Source organism: Panulirus ornatus, chromosome 7, assembly GCF_036320965.1.
Source record: "Panulirus ornatus isolate Po-2019 chromosome 7, ASM3632096v1, whole genome shotgun sequence".
Taxonomy (NCBI): domain Eukaryota; kingdom Metazoa; phylum Arthropoda; class Malacostraca; order Decapoda; family Palinuridae; genus Panulirus; species Panulirus ornatus.
In genome coordinates this window covers 1,818,279-1,832,640 of record NC_092230.1, presented here as the reverse complement: position 1 = coordinate 1,832,640, position 14,362 = coordinate 1,818,279, and the positions used below count along the sequence as shown (strand labels likewise).

The following is a 14,362-nucleotide window of genomic DNA, read 5'->3' as shown; positions in this document are numbered from 1 at the left end:
AAAGGGGGGTGGAGGTGGGGGGGGTTGTAGGAGGTTATTACAGCAACAACTGGTCATAAGGAAAACTCATTAATCGTAAAATATATATATATATATATATATATATATATATATATATATATATATATATATATATATATATATATATTTGGTCGCCGTTTTCCTGCGTTAGTACGGTAATGCCAGGAATGATAATTATAATGATAATAATAATAAATTATCATAATAATAATGATAATGATAATGATCTTTACGTACAAAAACTCTGGTTTTGTATCAAGTGTCAGGTGTGTGGGAGGCGAGTCATCTTCACTACTGCCATCATCACTACGAGGCGGACGTGCTGCACCCTTCATCATGTGTCACTCCCTCTACATCACCTGTCAACCCCTCCATCACTACATCACCCGTCAACCCCTCCATCACTACATCATTTGTCACACCACTGCCTCGTCCATCACGCCCTCCTTCAAGTACCCCATCACCTACTGTCACCCCGTCGTCCATCACCCTAGGTAGACGCCATGGTGTGTGGTGGCAGGTCTCCCTGGGATGGATTTTCATATTTTCTTATATAATATTGTCAGAGAAAATGGAGGAAGGGTGGGAGAAGTTAAGGTAACTTTTGAAACGAAGGAAAGAGTATGATATTATAGAGGTGTGTGTGTGGGGGGGGGGGGGGGGGGTTGTATAATGTGTAGACCACCCGCCCCAGGCGGCTTCCCCCCAATTCACGGACCCCCAACCCTACACTGACCACCAGGTTCATTATCAAACTTAGAGAGAGAGAGAGAGAGAGAGAGAGAGAGAGAGAGAGAGAGAGAGAGAGAGAGAGAGAGAGAGAGCTCTGTTCTGTGGTGGTCGGGTCACCATGAGTGTAATGTTGTGGTTTGGGAAAGTGACTCGTATTAGTTATTCTGGTAATGATATTGACACAGTTAGTGGTGATGGTGTGGTTGTGGTTGTGATAATTGTGGTTGTGGTGGTTGAAGTACGAAGTGGTTGTGGCGCCTGTTCTCGTGTGGGTGATAATATATATATATATATAATCTTTATAGTCATGATCTTTATTTACATATTTCTAATAATCATGATGTGAATTTGCCAAGTGAAAGACAAATGACATTTTGGCTTAACACCACCACCATGATCTCGACTGCAGCCTTGTGTACGTGTCTATTTATCTCTAGTTTGAAAGGTTATACAAGAGAGACTCGTGTGAAACAGTCCGAAAACAAGAACCATTTCTGCTCTCTCTCTCTCTCTCTCTCTCTCTCTCTCTCTCTCTCTCTCTCTCTCTCTCTCTCTCTCTCTCTCTCTCTCAACCATTAATAATTATTGTCACTCAATATCACATCAGATTATTATACTAATTCGTAAAGAAAATAATCCAGACAAAGTACGATGATGATAGAGGAAGAATGAAGTTACGTACAGGGTAGAGGGCAAGAGGCACAACTTTTAATGAAGCGACAGACAACAGCAGGAGGCAGCAGGTCCCGGGTCCTCCCTCTTACGAGGAACCAAACTACCGGAACAAGACATCCTAACGATCCCCGGCCCAGACACCCAGTCTCGACCAGGGAGGCGAGACTCTGGCCACCCGGCGCCACACGGGCCACACCTTGTCCTGGGATGGGAGGTATAGAGAGAGAGAGAGAGAGAGAGAGAGAGAGAGAGAGAGAGAGAGAGAGAGAGAGAGAGAGAGAGAGAGAGAATGCTATAAGCATCTAAATACCCCACACAATGCATTTGTCTCCGACTTAGGAGGCTGGGATCGCTTCCTTTATGGTAACACCTGGTGCACAATATAATCCCCCCACCATTTCCTCCCTCCTTCCCCCTATTCCACCCCACCACCACCATTATCTGTTCCGCCCATCTTATGATTCTTGCCCCCCGGCTACTGTGGTCCTCTGGGGCTGGCAGGGTCGTCAACAGACCCCATGATGTATATACATACCTCCACCGAACCATTGTATGGGACGCACAACAAAGATAAACAAATAAAACAATCACAACAACAGCTTTACCTCCGAGATAACATATTGATATTCAGACAAGGAAAGCTACACAGTGGAACACGACGATGGTAAATCATCAGACACTAAAATACGAGACGAATGAATACGGTACAACGCGAGGCTGCTACTGTCTGCAGGCTGGACGCAAGCTCCATGGAGGGAGGCGAGGCTACAGGGCGTCGTCCTCTCCCCAGCACTGTCGTACTCTCCCACATTGAGACTCCCAGGCGTCGTCCTCTCCCCAGCATTGTCATACTCTCCCACACTGAGACTCCCAGGCGTCGTCCTCTCCCCAGCACTGTCGTACTCTCCCACACTGAGACTCCCAGGCGTCGTCCTCTCCCCAGCACTGTCGTACTCTCCCACATTGAGACTCCCAGGCGTCGTCCTCTCCCCAGCATTGTCATACTCTCCCACACTGAGACTCCCAGGCGTCGTCCTCTCCCCAACACTGTCGTACTCTCCCACACTGAGACTCCCAGGCGTCGTCCTCTCCCCTGCACTGTCGTACTCTCCCACACTGAGACTCCCAGGCGTCGTCCTCTCCCCAACACTGTCGTACTCTCCCACACTGAGACTCCCAGGCGTCGTCCTCTCCCCTGCACTGTCGTACTCTCCCACACTGAGACACCCAGGCGTCGTCCTCTCCCCAACACTGTCGTACTCTCCCACACTGAGACTCCCAGGCGTCGTCCTCTCCCCAACACTGTCATACTCTCCCACACTGCGACTCCCAGTCATGTGACCCTAGTGTACCGCAAGGGTTACATGCCGAGTGCAGACTCATCCACTTTTATGATATAATCATCCAAGAGGAGTTCAGTGACTGCAAGAACCTCCTGTTAAATCACACGAGATAACAGGTTAAGACGATATACTTTAGTGCAGCAGAAGACACGAAGAGGAGATTCAGACCACAGAATAAGTGGAGAGATGTAGAGAGTGAACTCATTACGGTTATAGACATTGCAAGATCAAGATGGTGTAGATATGAGTGAGGATCGAATATAATGATAGCATTCTGTATATGATTCTGGTACGAGTGGAGGCTTTGATCTCTGTTCAAGCATCAGGAAATTGAAATGAAAAAGTAAGACACGTTTTTATAAGTGTGGGAGTCCATGTATAACATAGTGGTCTTGGGTTGATAACATGTGGGTCTGATGGTTGATGCTGACTGGATCCCACGATGCTGGGAATGTGGAAGCACATGATAAGGACAGATAACAGGGAAGCAGGGTTGAATCCGCTATAAAACTAAGCCTGACACAGGTAGAGAAGCAGGATAGTAAAGCAGAGGGCGCCTCACCGCCCATCTCTCCCTCTGTCTCAACAGCCGGCGGGAAAAGACGAGAAAAGAACACCATGTACGAGGAGTGTATTGTAGTTGTGATAATATGTTGTAGTTGTGATAATATAACCATGTGTGGTTGGCAGTTACAAAGTTTCCGACCAGTTTGCCGATCACGGCACTGTGGCTGAATTTTGAGAAAAGAAAGACATAACTAGAAGATAAAGGATGGTTGATGATTAAGGTTAATTACTGATAATATATATCAATAAAGTGCAGGGAAGACATTAATGGTCTTTCCATCTACAACATCTGGAGGTAGTTTAAAACGTTCCAACACTCCGGAAAAGACTTCTGCCACGTTGCTTGTACATTTCCTGCCTTATATCTTGACACCATTATATATATGGTCGCTGATCCTCTGCCTCATTTAAAACATTTCCGTATATTATGTTGCCTGAAGTCTATAGTATCTAAAAAAAAAAACTATCAGATCTCCTCCGAATGCGCTTTGAGAAAATGATTACTTTAGGTCCAAGAGTCTTTCCTCGTAAGACTTATTTCTAAGTGAAGAAATTAGTTTGGTTTGTCTTCTTTGCATTCGTGCGAGTATTTCTTCTGGTCTGGTTTGGTGACCATTAACTGAATGGGATATTCCGAATAAGGCCTGACCAGGGCCTTATAAATGGTGGGTTTTGCATCTTTTGTTTCGTAATTTACAGTTGCATGTATGAGCGCCTGCATTCTGTCGGCTGCATTGTAGGCATCTTGGCATTATTTACCATCTTCAAGGTTAGTATTGATAATTTCTTCACGGTTCTTTCTTTCTTGTACTTCTATTAATTGCTTACTAAGCATCTGCATTTCTTTCCATCAAAGTGATTATTTTACATTAGTGGTTGTTGAAGTCCGTTTTCCATGTCTCTGACTATTCCAACATTTCTCTAAATTCCTATCAATTTTCATTTGGTACAACTTTGAATGAGATATATTTCCTAATTTCACTTCATCGACAAAATTTTGAAAATGTATCGTTGATTTCTGTCTCTAAATCACTGATGTACATGATGAGAAGTACAGGTGCCAGGACTGCGCCTTGAGGTACCCCGTTCGTCACATAAGCCAGTCACCTATTCACGTGCAGATCGATCTTTTATGAGGTTTGATTTCATACAAAAACCTTGTTTCTGGTAATTTCTGCACGTCCAAGTGTATAGCATCAGAGGGCATTAAGGAATCCTATTTATTATGTGCATAAAACAAAAGAATAGATGAACACACAAGACAGATATAATAATAACTCCCACGAAGGAAAATATTTCCTTGGATGTTGTGGAAAGATTTTACCCATTTTTGTTCTTGTGCTTAAGTTTGGATGACCGAACCTAACCGAATCTCTAAGGTAGCTCCATGCTATAGTCACATTTCAGGTTACATGATTATAGCCATATAGAAGTTCCCCAATTTCATTTTAAATTAGTGATATGGTTACGCCCTATGCACATCAGAAAATGGGAAAGGTCTATATTTCCTCTTTACCAGTTTCCTATTTGGTTCTAGTAATCTGAAACAACCACACAAGTTTGCTATTTCCAGCAGTAACCTACGACACTGATATATACCTTATCAAAATATCCCAGATCAGCCATACTATACTGATATAGCTAGGTTACTGTTAACCTGTCTATATGACCCATATAGCAGTAACGTTATATCATCCACTGTAGCCTCAATCAGTCAGTTATGCAGAGCAGTCAGGCAGTTTTCTGCTCTATTCCTGACCTAACCATCTGCTCAGCTGACTTATCATAGCAATGTAGCAACCTGTTAGTTCAGTCATACCTTACTAAGTCTATCGAAGCCAAGCCACACCTGTAGCCGTGAGCATCCTTTGCCAAGTCTTCAAGCCCAAATTAGCATTAGCCAACCCAGCCTCTAACATATATGGTCAGGGTTCCACAAGACTGACTTGTTCCCAGTACAGTCATTACGCGGCCAGAGTCATTACCAAAGTATCAATTTATTGGTTACTGGCGCATGGCCATGATAATTCTACGTCGAAGTGGACAAAGTGGTAATTACACAGTGGGACGAGTCGCCGGTAATTGTCGCAAAGAATGGCAATACTCCATTAGTAGATGCCAGATTTACCTGATGTTACGATTATTATCATTATATTTAGCATGGCTTTAATACCCTTGTGTGTGTGTGTGTGTGTGTGTGTGTCCACCTGCCTCAGATTATACGGCGCGTTTAAAGTCGCCTTTGTTGTGGCCACGTCATCGTCAGTTGTGACAGATCACAATCTCGTCGAAGAAGTTTTTGCTTCGCAGGAGTCCCTCCTGTCCCAGCTGCTGAGTGTAACGCGCTCTTGGAGCTGCAGGAGCCCCAGGAAATGGGGCCCATGGGCATGTTTTTTGATAAGCTGGAGGCTCCAGTCACAGACAAAGGTCCACATCAAGGCCGGACCTTAACTGACAGATATAGAGAGAGGGTTAATAAGATGGGGAAAGAAAGATGTAAGGCTAAGAATTTTGGAGGGGGATGAAAATCTGTGTATTACCAAGTGTCAGGACATAGTTGTTGGGGAAGACATGAGAGGGTAGAGAGTGGCACAGGCGAGCTGTAGGGGAATAAAAAGCGACCACATAGCAATCACGACGCAGCAGTTGCCGAGTATTGTGTGGTCTAGCTAGTGGTGGGGGGCACACAAGCAGCCAGCTCTCGGGAGCAAAAACCATAATTATACCTATAGAAAAGGGAAAGTGAACCAACACTGCGATGCAGGGCAAGTGGGTCAAGTTTTGAAGAGTTATAGCTAGAGCCTCCCCAGGTGTGAGGCCAGTACTCCACACAGGACGGATCAAACCTTTATATAAAAGAAAAAAAGAAAACTTCAAAAAGAAAGAAAATTTAGCATCTAAACACGGCTCTCAGTTTCCCTTCAAGGCTGTGTCATCTGTTCTTGACACAACCTCGCTCACGCAGGAAATGGCTGGCTATATGTGTATATATATATTATATATATATATATATATATATATATATATATATATATATATATATATATATATATATAGGTGTTATTACATGACAGCTAAAGACTGAGTGTGAACGAATGGTGCCTTTGTTGTCTTTTCCTAGCGCTACCTCGCACACATGAGGGGGGAGGGGGTTGTTATTCCATATGTGGCGAGGTGGCGATGGGAATGAATAAAGGCAGACAGTATGAATTATGTACATGTGTATATATGTATATGTCTTGTGTGTGTATCTATATGTGTACATTGAGATGTATAGGTATGTATATGTGCGTGTGTGGTCGTGTATGTTATTCCATATGTGGCGAGGTGGCGATGGGAATGAATAAAGGCAGACAGTATGAATTATGTACATGTGTATATATGTATATGTCTTGTGTGTGTATCTATATGTGTACATTGAGATGTATAGGTATGTATATGTGCGTGTGTGGTCGTGTATGTATATACATGTGTATGTGGGTGGGTTGGGCCATTCTTTCGTCTGTTTCCTTGCGCTACCTCGCTAACGCGGGAGACAGCGACAAAGCAAAATAATAAAATAAATAAATAAATAAATAAATATATATATATATATATATATATATATATATATATATATACAGAGGGAGCTGTGGTTTCGGTGCAATGCACACGACGCCAGAGAATGGGTGTGAGCGGATGCGGGCCTTTCTTTGTCTGTTCCTGTAGCTATCTCGCTGACGCAGGATACAGCGATCAAGCATATATATATATATATATATATATATATATATATATATATATATATATATATATATATATATATAACATTTGTGGTAAATAATAAGTATTATCAGGATTCGTCTGCTACTGAATGATTCATCGTCGCAGGTCCTTCGAGGTATTGCCTCTCCAGCATTATATTTCCAGTCTTTCCGTAACGTTATTTGTTTTTGGTTTTACACGTTTAAAGTTCAGCATTTAATTACATATGTCCTCCTCGGGATATGCAAGCTGTTAGGATTCGGTGTTTGCATGGACGAGGCCCCGACTGCCGTACGACAGTTTTACCCAGGTAGTTTGTGACAGACAGTTCAACGTATGAACGAACAGAACGCAGGTGTTACTTCCTGCCCTCACGCACAATTGCTTTCCTTGGGAGAAATTTCAAAGAACTTCGCCCTATGTCAGATACTGCCAGGGATGTCATTGTGGTGTATACCGTCCAAAGGCGTCTCCTGTCTTGTGGAAAATATTCATTTCAACGTTATAATTCTGCCTTTATGTTCGTCAAAGCACATCTCGATGCTCCTCTACTTCTTGGCCTTATTCATGAAACCATTCTTCCTTCTTGATCAACCTCATCTTCCACATCTGAGGCTAGGTTTACCCACGTAACTTCTTCTTCACTTTAAATTTCACAGAAGTTCCCACCACAATGTCTTGAGTTACTGAACCCCAGATCATGACCTCTGCCACCAGACGAATTGTTGTGGTCTGTGTAGTTTTCACGATTGTATCTCACCTTCAAACCTTACCTGATCACATCTGCTCTTTATTACATCCTTGATTACCCCCATTATCAACATTACATGGTCTCTTTTCCCACCCGTTATATCGTGGATGATATTCTCAATATCCATCCTTGTATGGGTGAGGATAAGATCTGGTATTGATGGAATATCACAGTCCATCTCGGTGATATGCTGGTACAGGAAAGTTCCCCCGATATACTTTCTCAAACCTCGTGTGTTATCATGGTCATCCCAAACCTCCAGGTCTTCTCATTCTGATGAAACTGAATCCATCATTATTTGGGCTTAACCATCAATGAAAAATGTGTATTGTACTGCTGTGTGTGTGTGTGTGTGTGTGTGTGTGTGTGTGTGTGTGTGTGTGTGTATAAACTCCATCAATCTACAGCCATTATCTCAACTTCTTCATTAAACTGAGAAATTCTCGTCATTTAATTTAACGTTATTCCGTAAATTCTTTTTCTTCAACGTCATCACCCTCTAAATTCTGTCAAAAAATTAAACTAAAACCTCTAAATTCCATCAATCAAACTCGCGTACATAAACTTTAAACTCTGTCATTTTAACGCGAACTTTTAAATTCCGCCAATATAACTATGCCATTTAACTGCGCTGCTCATTCCCGGGCTGGCATTTAAACCTATTCATACTATCCCCCTTTAAACTCTGCCTTTACCAGGCTCTCATTCATGCGTCCTCCTCTCCCTACCAGCTAGCTATCCTCCCTCCCATTCCCATCCATCGCTCCAGCTGCCTTCCCTCGTGACTACGTCATTTTCCTTCTAGATTTTTATTTATTTGCTTGTATATTTTTTTTGCGAAAGCATCTCCCCCCCCCCCATCCCCAGTCCCTCTCTTTCTATGCCGAGTCTCCTCCTGTGCCTCTCTCCCACTAGTTCTTAAACCACCTTCTTTCCCTTCTTACTGTCAGGCTACCTTACCCTCCCCCAACCCACGAAGCTACTAAGCAATTCTCTCTCTCTCTCTCTCTCTCTCTCTCTCTCTCTCTCTCTCTCTCTCTCTCTCTCTCTCTCTCTCCCATCTGCTATGCTACTATCTCGTCTCCCTTCTTTCTTTTTCTTGGTCACCAAGTCACCCCTCTCTCCCTCCCCCTATCTCTTAGCCTCCTCCCACTCACCGTAAGTTGTTCTAATGACTGTTCAGTCTTCCCCCAACCCCGCCCACCCACCACCAGTGCAGTGAATCACACTCACTCATGACGGTCGGACAATGAGTCATAATAGGATTTCTTCATATCTTAAGTCTGTCGCCAGCCCCCTTGTGAGGGAAGACCGTCTTGTGAGAAGTAAACTCTATATAACCTACAAGTGGAAGCGCTCGAGGATCAAGAACATCGTACTCCCATATAAATCATCGTATGTGTCAAATATCGTACGTCTGTCTTGTAAGGTATCGTATGTGTTGAACTTTCAGCGTCTGAGATGAAGTATTTGTGTTGAATATCCAAGGCCTTTCTACGGAGTATTGCATTTCTTAAGCTGTCATATACCTCTGAACACCACAAAAAAAAAAAAAAAATCGCATGCTGTTAACATGAAATTCTGTATGGGTCATCGTACGCCTTTGCTAAAGAGGATGGTATGAGTTGAAGTATCGAACGCTTTTGATATGAATTTTCGTACGTTAGACTATCGTACTCTTAGGATACAAAGTGTAGTAAAGGTAAACTATCGTACATTTTTGCTAAGTAGTACCTATACTGAGAAGTATGTATCTAACTATCGTACCCCAGTTCAGCGGCGTACAATATTCGACCGTACATTTTATCATATTTGTATTTTTTTTTTTTTTACTACATTGAGACGCTTGGATGATTATTTGAATACGAGAGCAAGTAACTGAAGGTTATGATGTGTGTGTGTGTCGCAGGGTGGGGTGTTCAGATAGGCTAGTGAGGGTCGTTCCCACGCGTGTTGTGTGGTTACCAAGGCTTGTTTGAGACATGGTTAATGTATGTGGTCCTTGGTGTGCCAGTGTGTGGTGTGTGGTGGTGTGTGTGTGTGTGTGTGTGTGTGTGTGTGTACTCTCGCTATAACATACCTCAGAGAACACCAGTTATGGTGCTTGTTATAAAAGTTGTTACCAGCACGAGACCGCCATCCCAACACTAGAGGGAACAGTTCTCCACATGTACACAGCTGTACTCGCGACGTGTGTGTGTGTGTATGTGTGTGTGTGTGTATGTGTGTGTGTGTGTATATGTGTGTGTGTGTGTGTGTGTGTGTGTATGTGTGTGTGTGTGTGTGTGTGTGTGTGTGTGTGTGTGTGTGTTACATGCTGATTCGTCCGTAACATAGCAGTGTGTACTCCAGTTGCAGTGTTCACGGATGGTACCCTCGTAGTGAAGCAGGTACTTCTATGGTACATTAGCCATGACTACCTGTAATTTAAGGTACATGAAGGTACCTGTACCTTATGGTACAGTTAGGTAACTGATGAAAATCATAACAACAGTGAACAGTGAAAGAAGACGCAATCCACTGCTGAACGACTCACAGTCATCAGGCTTATCCGAATGAATCACATGTTCATTGTTGATATAATACGTCGAGTCGAATGACAACATAGCACGGAGGGATTCGAACCCTGACATTGCGTAGCAGGAGGACAAGTGTCATCAAGAGCCACCGCACCGCTTGGAGCTACTTCAGGTTGTTGTTGTTGTCAACACTGGGACATGTGTGTTCCACTCTTCCTTGGGATGTTTGGGATCTGGGCTGTTCTAGCTCCCATCCAACATCGTACATCTCTGGGGGTCTCCTCTTTCCCCGTTCAGGAGCAGCGTCACCGTCTCTGGGGGACTCCGTCCTTCCCTCGTACAGAAGTCTCATTAAAATCTCTGGGGATCTCTAACCCATCCTCCCCATACCGTAGCACAGAAAAATCTCAGTGGAACTCACCCTTCCCTTGTACCTTCTCAGGGTATCCCACCTTTCCCCACGTGCAAGAGTACCACCACCATCATCTCTGGGGACACCATCCCTCCCCACACACAAGGGTCACCACCACTTCCATCTCTGGGGGATCCAGCCTTCCCATGTACAGGAACACTACCACCACCACTGTCATATCTGGGGACCCCACCCTGTCCCACGTACAGGGGTAAAAGTACCACCATATCTGGAGGTCGTGACGACAGTGATTACATTAACAGACACCGTCATCTGGGAGTGTTACGACCTGATATAATTTGGGAGGGTAACGTCCTAATGTAATCTGAGTGTCTGGCCTGGCCTGGTGGTCAGGCTCCCTCTACCACCCTGAGTCTGGAAGCCATCGTTAGGGGCCCTTGAGCACGACGGTACAGCTGCTGAGCACGACGGTACAGCTGCTGAACACGACGGTACAGCTGCTGAGCACGACGGCACAGCTGCTGAGCACGACGGTACAGCTGCTGAACACGACGGTACAGCTGCTGAGCACGACGGTACAGCTGCTGAGCACGACGGCACAATCCCCAAGCACGACAGTACATCTCTTGAGCACGACGGAGGCTGCCCTCTCGGGGTCGGGGGTTAAATAAAGCAGATAAATATATCTTAAACACACGATAACAGCGGACGTAACAAATGTTCCCATTAAGAAAGAAAAAAAAAATACTTCACAAAGTGCTAAGTTCGCACCAGAAACTTTTCGTTCTGTACAAAAAGATTATCTTGAGTGAAAACCGTTTTTTTTCTTCACGAACCCAAACTGAAAAGACGAAGCGAAGCGTCCATCGTAATCATTCAAGTGTCCATTGTTGTGAATGATGTCCTTAAACTTCATGTTTATTTTCCTTTCTGTAAGAAAGCGATATATATATATATATATATATATATATATATATATATATATATATATATATATATATATATATATATATATATATATATATATGCCATTTATTATCAGAGATACCCAAGTTTCGAAGAGATATTTATGACGAAGGCAGATACACACACGCAGACCAGGTGGACGTGGAAAATAGTACCAACGAAAATAGACACCAGCTGTGAAGGTCTGGTCTAGGGTAAGAGAGAGAGAGAGAGAGAGAGAGAGAGAGAGAGAGAGAGAGAGAGAGAGAGAGAGAGAGAGAGAGAGAGAGAGAACGCTTCTTTGTTTACGTCTGTCGTGGACATGCAAGCCGTGGCTATTGTCTATACGACCGAGCCAATTATGTCTATTGTCTGTCGTATGGGTAATTGCGTTTTCTGTACTGACCTTCATACGTACTGTACTTTATTAAAAGATGTTTGTGTACACATCAAATCACTTTTTTCTGTAGTCATTTTGTGTTGAAATTTTACTCTCTTAAATTGCTAATCCAGAGCAGCAAATTATCCAAATCTAATAGAATAAACTTTTCTCTGTGGGAAAACCACTCTTACACCAGCTTAAAGCCAGCACGAAGCTGAGGCCTGTAAGTCTTCGCTCATCTTTCCCTTGTTATCCTGGAGCAAATGAATTAGATTTCAAATTCTCTTACATATGTAAATACGGATTCGAACTGTGTTTTGTGACAGTACCACAACACAACAAATTAGAGGCTTTTCTTCCTTCGAAATTGGTCATATCTACAACTCAGCTCCTGAGACAAACGCAGGCCATTACCAAGCTTAGGACAGTAAGCTTTTCTTATCAGGAACCAAAGCTTACAGACCTTTTCCTCAGCTAGGGCCGGATGAGCCCTGAAGTCCTCTCTGGAGGGTCCCTGATCTTCCTCACTCAGGGCCAGATGGTCCCTGAGGTCCGTGTGTGGAGGGTCCGTGGACTGGATGAGCATCATAAAGCCACAGAGGCCACCCAGCTCCTGTAGTTCCTCCTCCAGGCAGAGTCTGACCTCCTCCTGTGACTCCTCCTCCAGGCAGAGTCTGACCTCCTCTTCCTCCAGTCAAAGCCAAACTATCAAAAGGATGCAAATTTCGGAAACTACTTTTCCTAAGGTTGCGTTATGAACTGTTAATGTGAAGCAGTACGTAAGATTTTCGTTCATGACGGTGAATATGGTAGATTTATAGAGTTCTGTATCCTATCACCATTATATCATCCGTAGAAGTGTAGGCGGTAAGATCGTAAAATACCGGTAATGACCAGAAAACTGAAGACAATTGCCATCATTACTGTAGTACTTCTGGATTTAAGGGCGTCGAAACAGGAAGTCATCTGCGTAAGTGGATCTTAAGGACTTAATCACACTATATAAAATGCATCTAATTCTCGTTTAAGAGACTGGAACTCCTGTGTTACGTTTGTGTCAACTCATTCTGGCGTCCGTTTCTGAGCAGTGCGATAAATCGCCTCCGAGCAGATGATAGTGGCCAGTGCAGTGTTCGCTGGGGCCCCTCACCACAATACGGACTTAGTCATGCCGTTTAAAATGCTTCACTCAGGTTATCACACAAGATCATCAACATGAAACTTTACAGTGAGAGTAACAGCACACCGTCCCGTGCTGTCAGTTTCATCTTGTTAATAGTTTCATGTTATTGTTGTCACTCAAGCATTTTTTGTTTTTTGTTTCTATGTCACAGGATCGAAAGAAGAAGTATTTATTTCCTTTTAAATGCTCACTTTCTTGTCTCTATCGACATTTGAACTATTTCATCCAGCATTCGAAATCTCTTACTTGGATATTTTGCTGACAATAAAACACTTAGGTTTAACATGAAGTGTTCTACCCAACGAGTTAACCAAACATTCTTAACACACCAATTAACTATAATCCTCGCGATCTTTTACTGTCAAAAAGGTAAGTTTGTAAGGACCAAAGTTTGTATGCCATTGTTAAGATGTGCCGGGACCCAGGTACGGTGGTTTAATATGAAGAGGGAAAACAGAGAGGAAAAATAATGAAGGGACATAGAGAGAAACAAGAGAGTGGTGGATCACGTGACCCCCGCGTTCTGACCTCTCACTGGAAATTAAGGAGATATAATGATTCGTTTGACTTTGCGATTTATGAACCTCGATCTTATTCTTGATTTACATTTATGATGATTTCAATGTCATTTCAAAGCCATGTAATTCCTGATTTCCCCTCAAGTTATGAGTACAACAGAGCTTACACTCCACAAGGCCTTATCGTTTCTTAATTCCCTTTGTCTCTCAATGACCTAGTTAACCTGACGTCACCATATTACAGAGGCAACAGTGTGCCAAGTGAACGTGACGTTAGATGAGAAGGAATCTGGGGTCAGCATCAGCCAGGGCGACGCATTCATAACATGTCCGGGGATAGACGACCCAGCTAATTATACAGCTTGTTGCTACGGTGACAACACTAGCATCGAGACGCAGGAAGGACCATGGTGTTGTCTTCCTCCCTCGCCCATAGTCGGGATCTTCTACATAGATGACCAGTAAGTGGACCACATCAATTTGCTTCTAATCAACCTAGGGACTCGTCCTCAAAAAACGTTTTTCTATCTAAAGTTAGATTAGGTAAGTTATATTAGGTTAAGTTTGACGAGCTTAGTCTACAGACCCCAGTGTAGTCTATCCTAGTCT

At 43.4% G+C, this 14,362-nt stretch overlaps 2 protein-coding genes across 3 annotated transcripts in view; one reads left to right on the top strand and one right to left on the bottom strand.

Annotated features, from left to right (window-relative positions):
• Window positions 1-14,362, bottom strand: part of LOC139749365 (uncharacterized) — a 492,874-nt gene that overhangs the window by 416,631 nt on the left and 61,881 nt on the right. The gene's annotated exons all lie outside the window — the stretch shown is intronic.
• LOC139749366 (uncharacterized) overlaps window positions 1-14,362 on the top strand; it is a 64,693-nt gene that overhangs the window by 24,960 nt on the left and 25,371 nt on the right. The window contains exon 2 of the mRNA XM_071663132.1: window positions 13,998-14,214. Coding sequence (XP_071519233.1) covers window positions 13,998-14,214 — 217 coding nt within the window. The remainder of the gene's footprint in view (window positions 1-13,997; window positions 14,215-14,362) is intronic.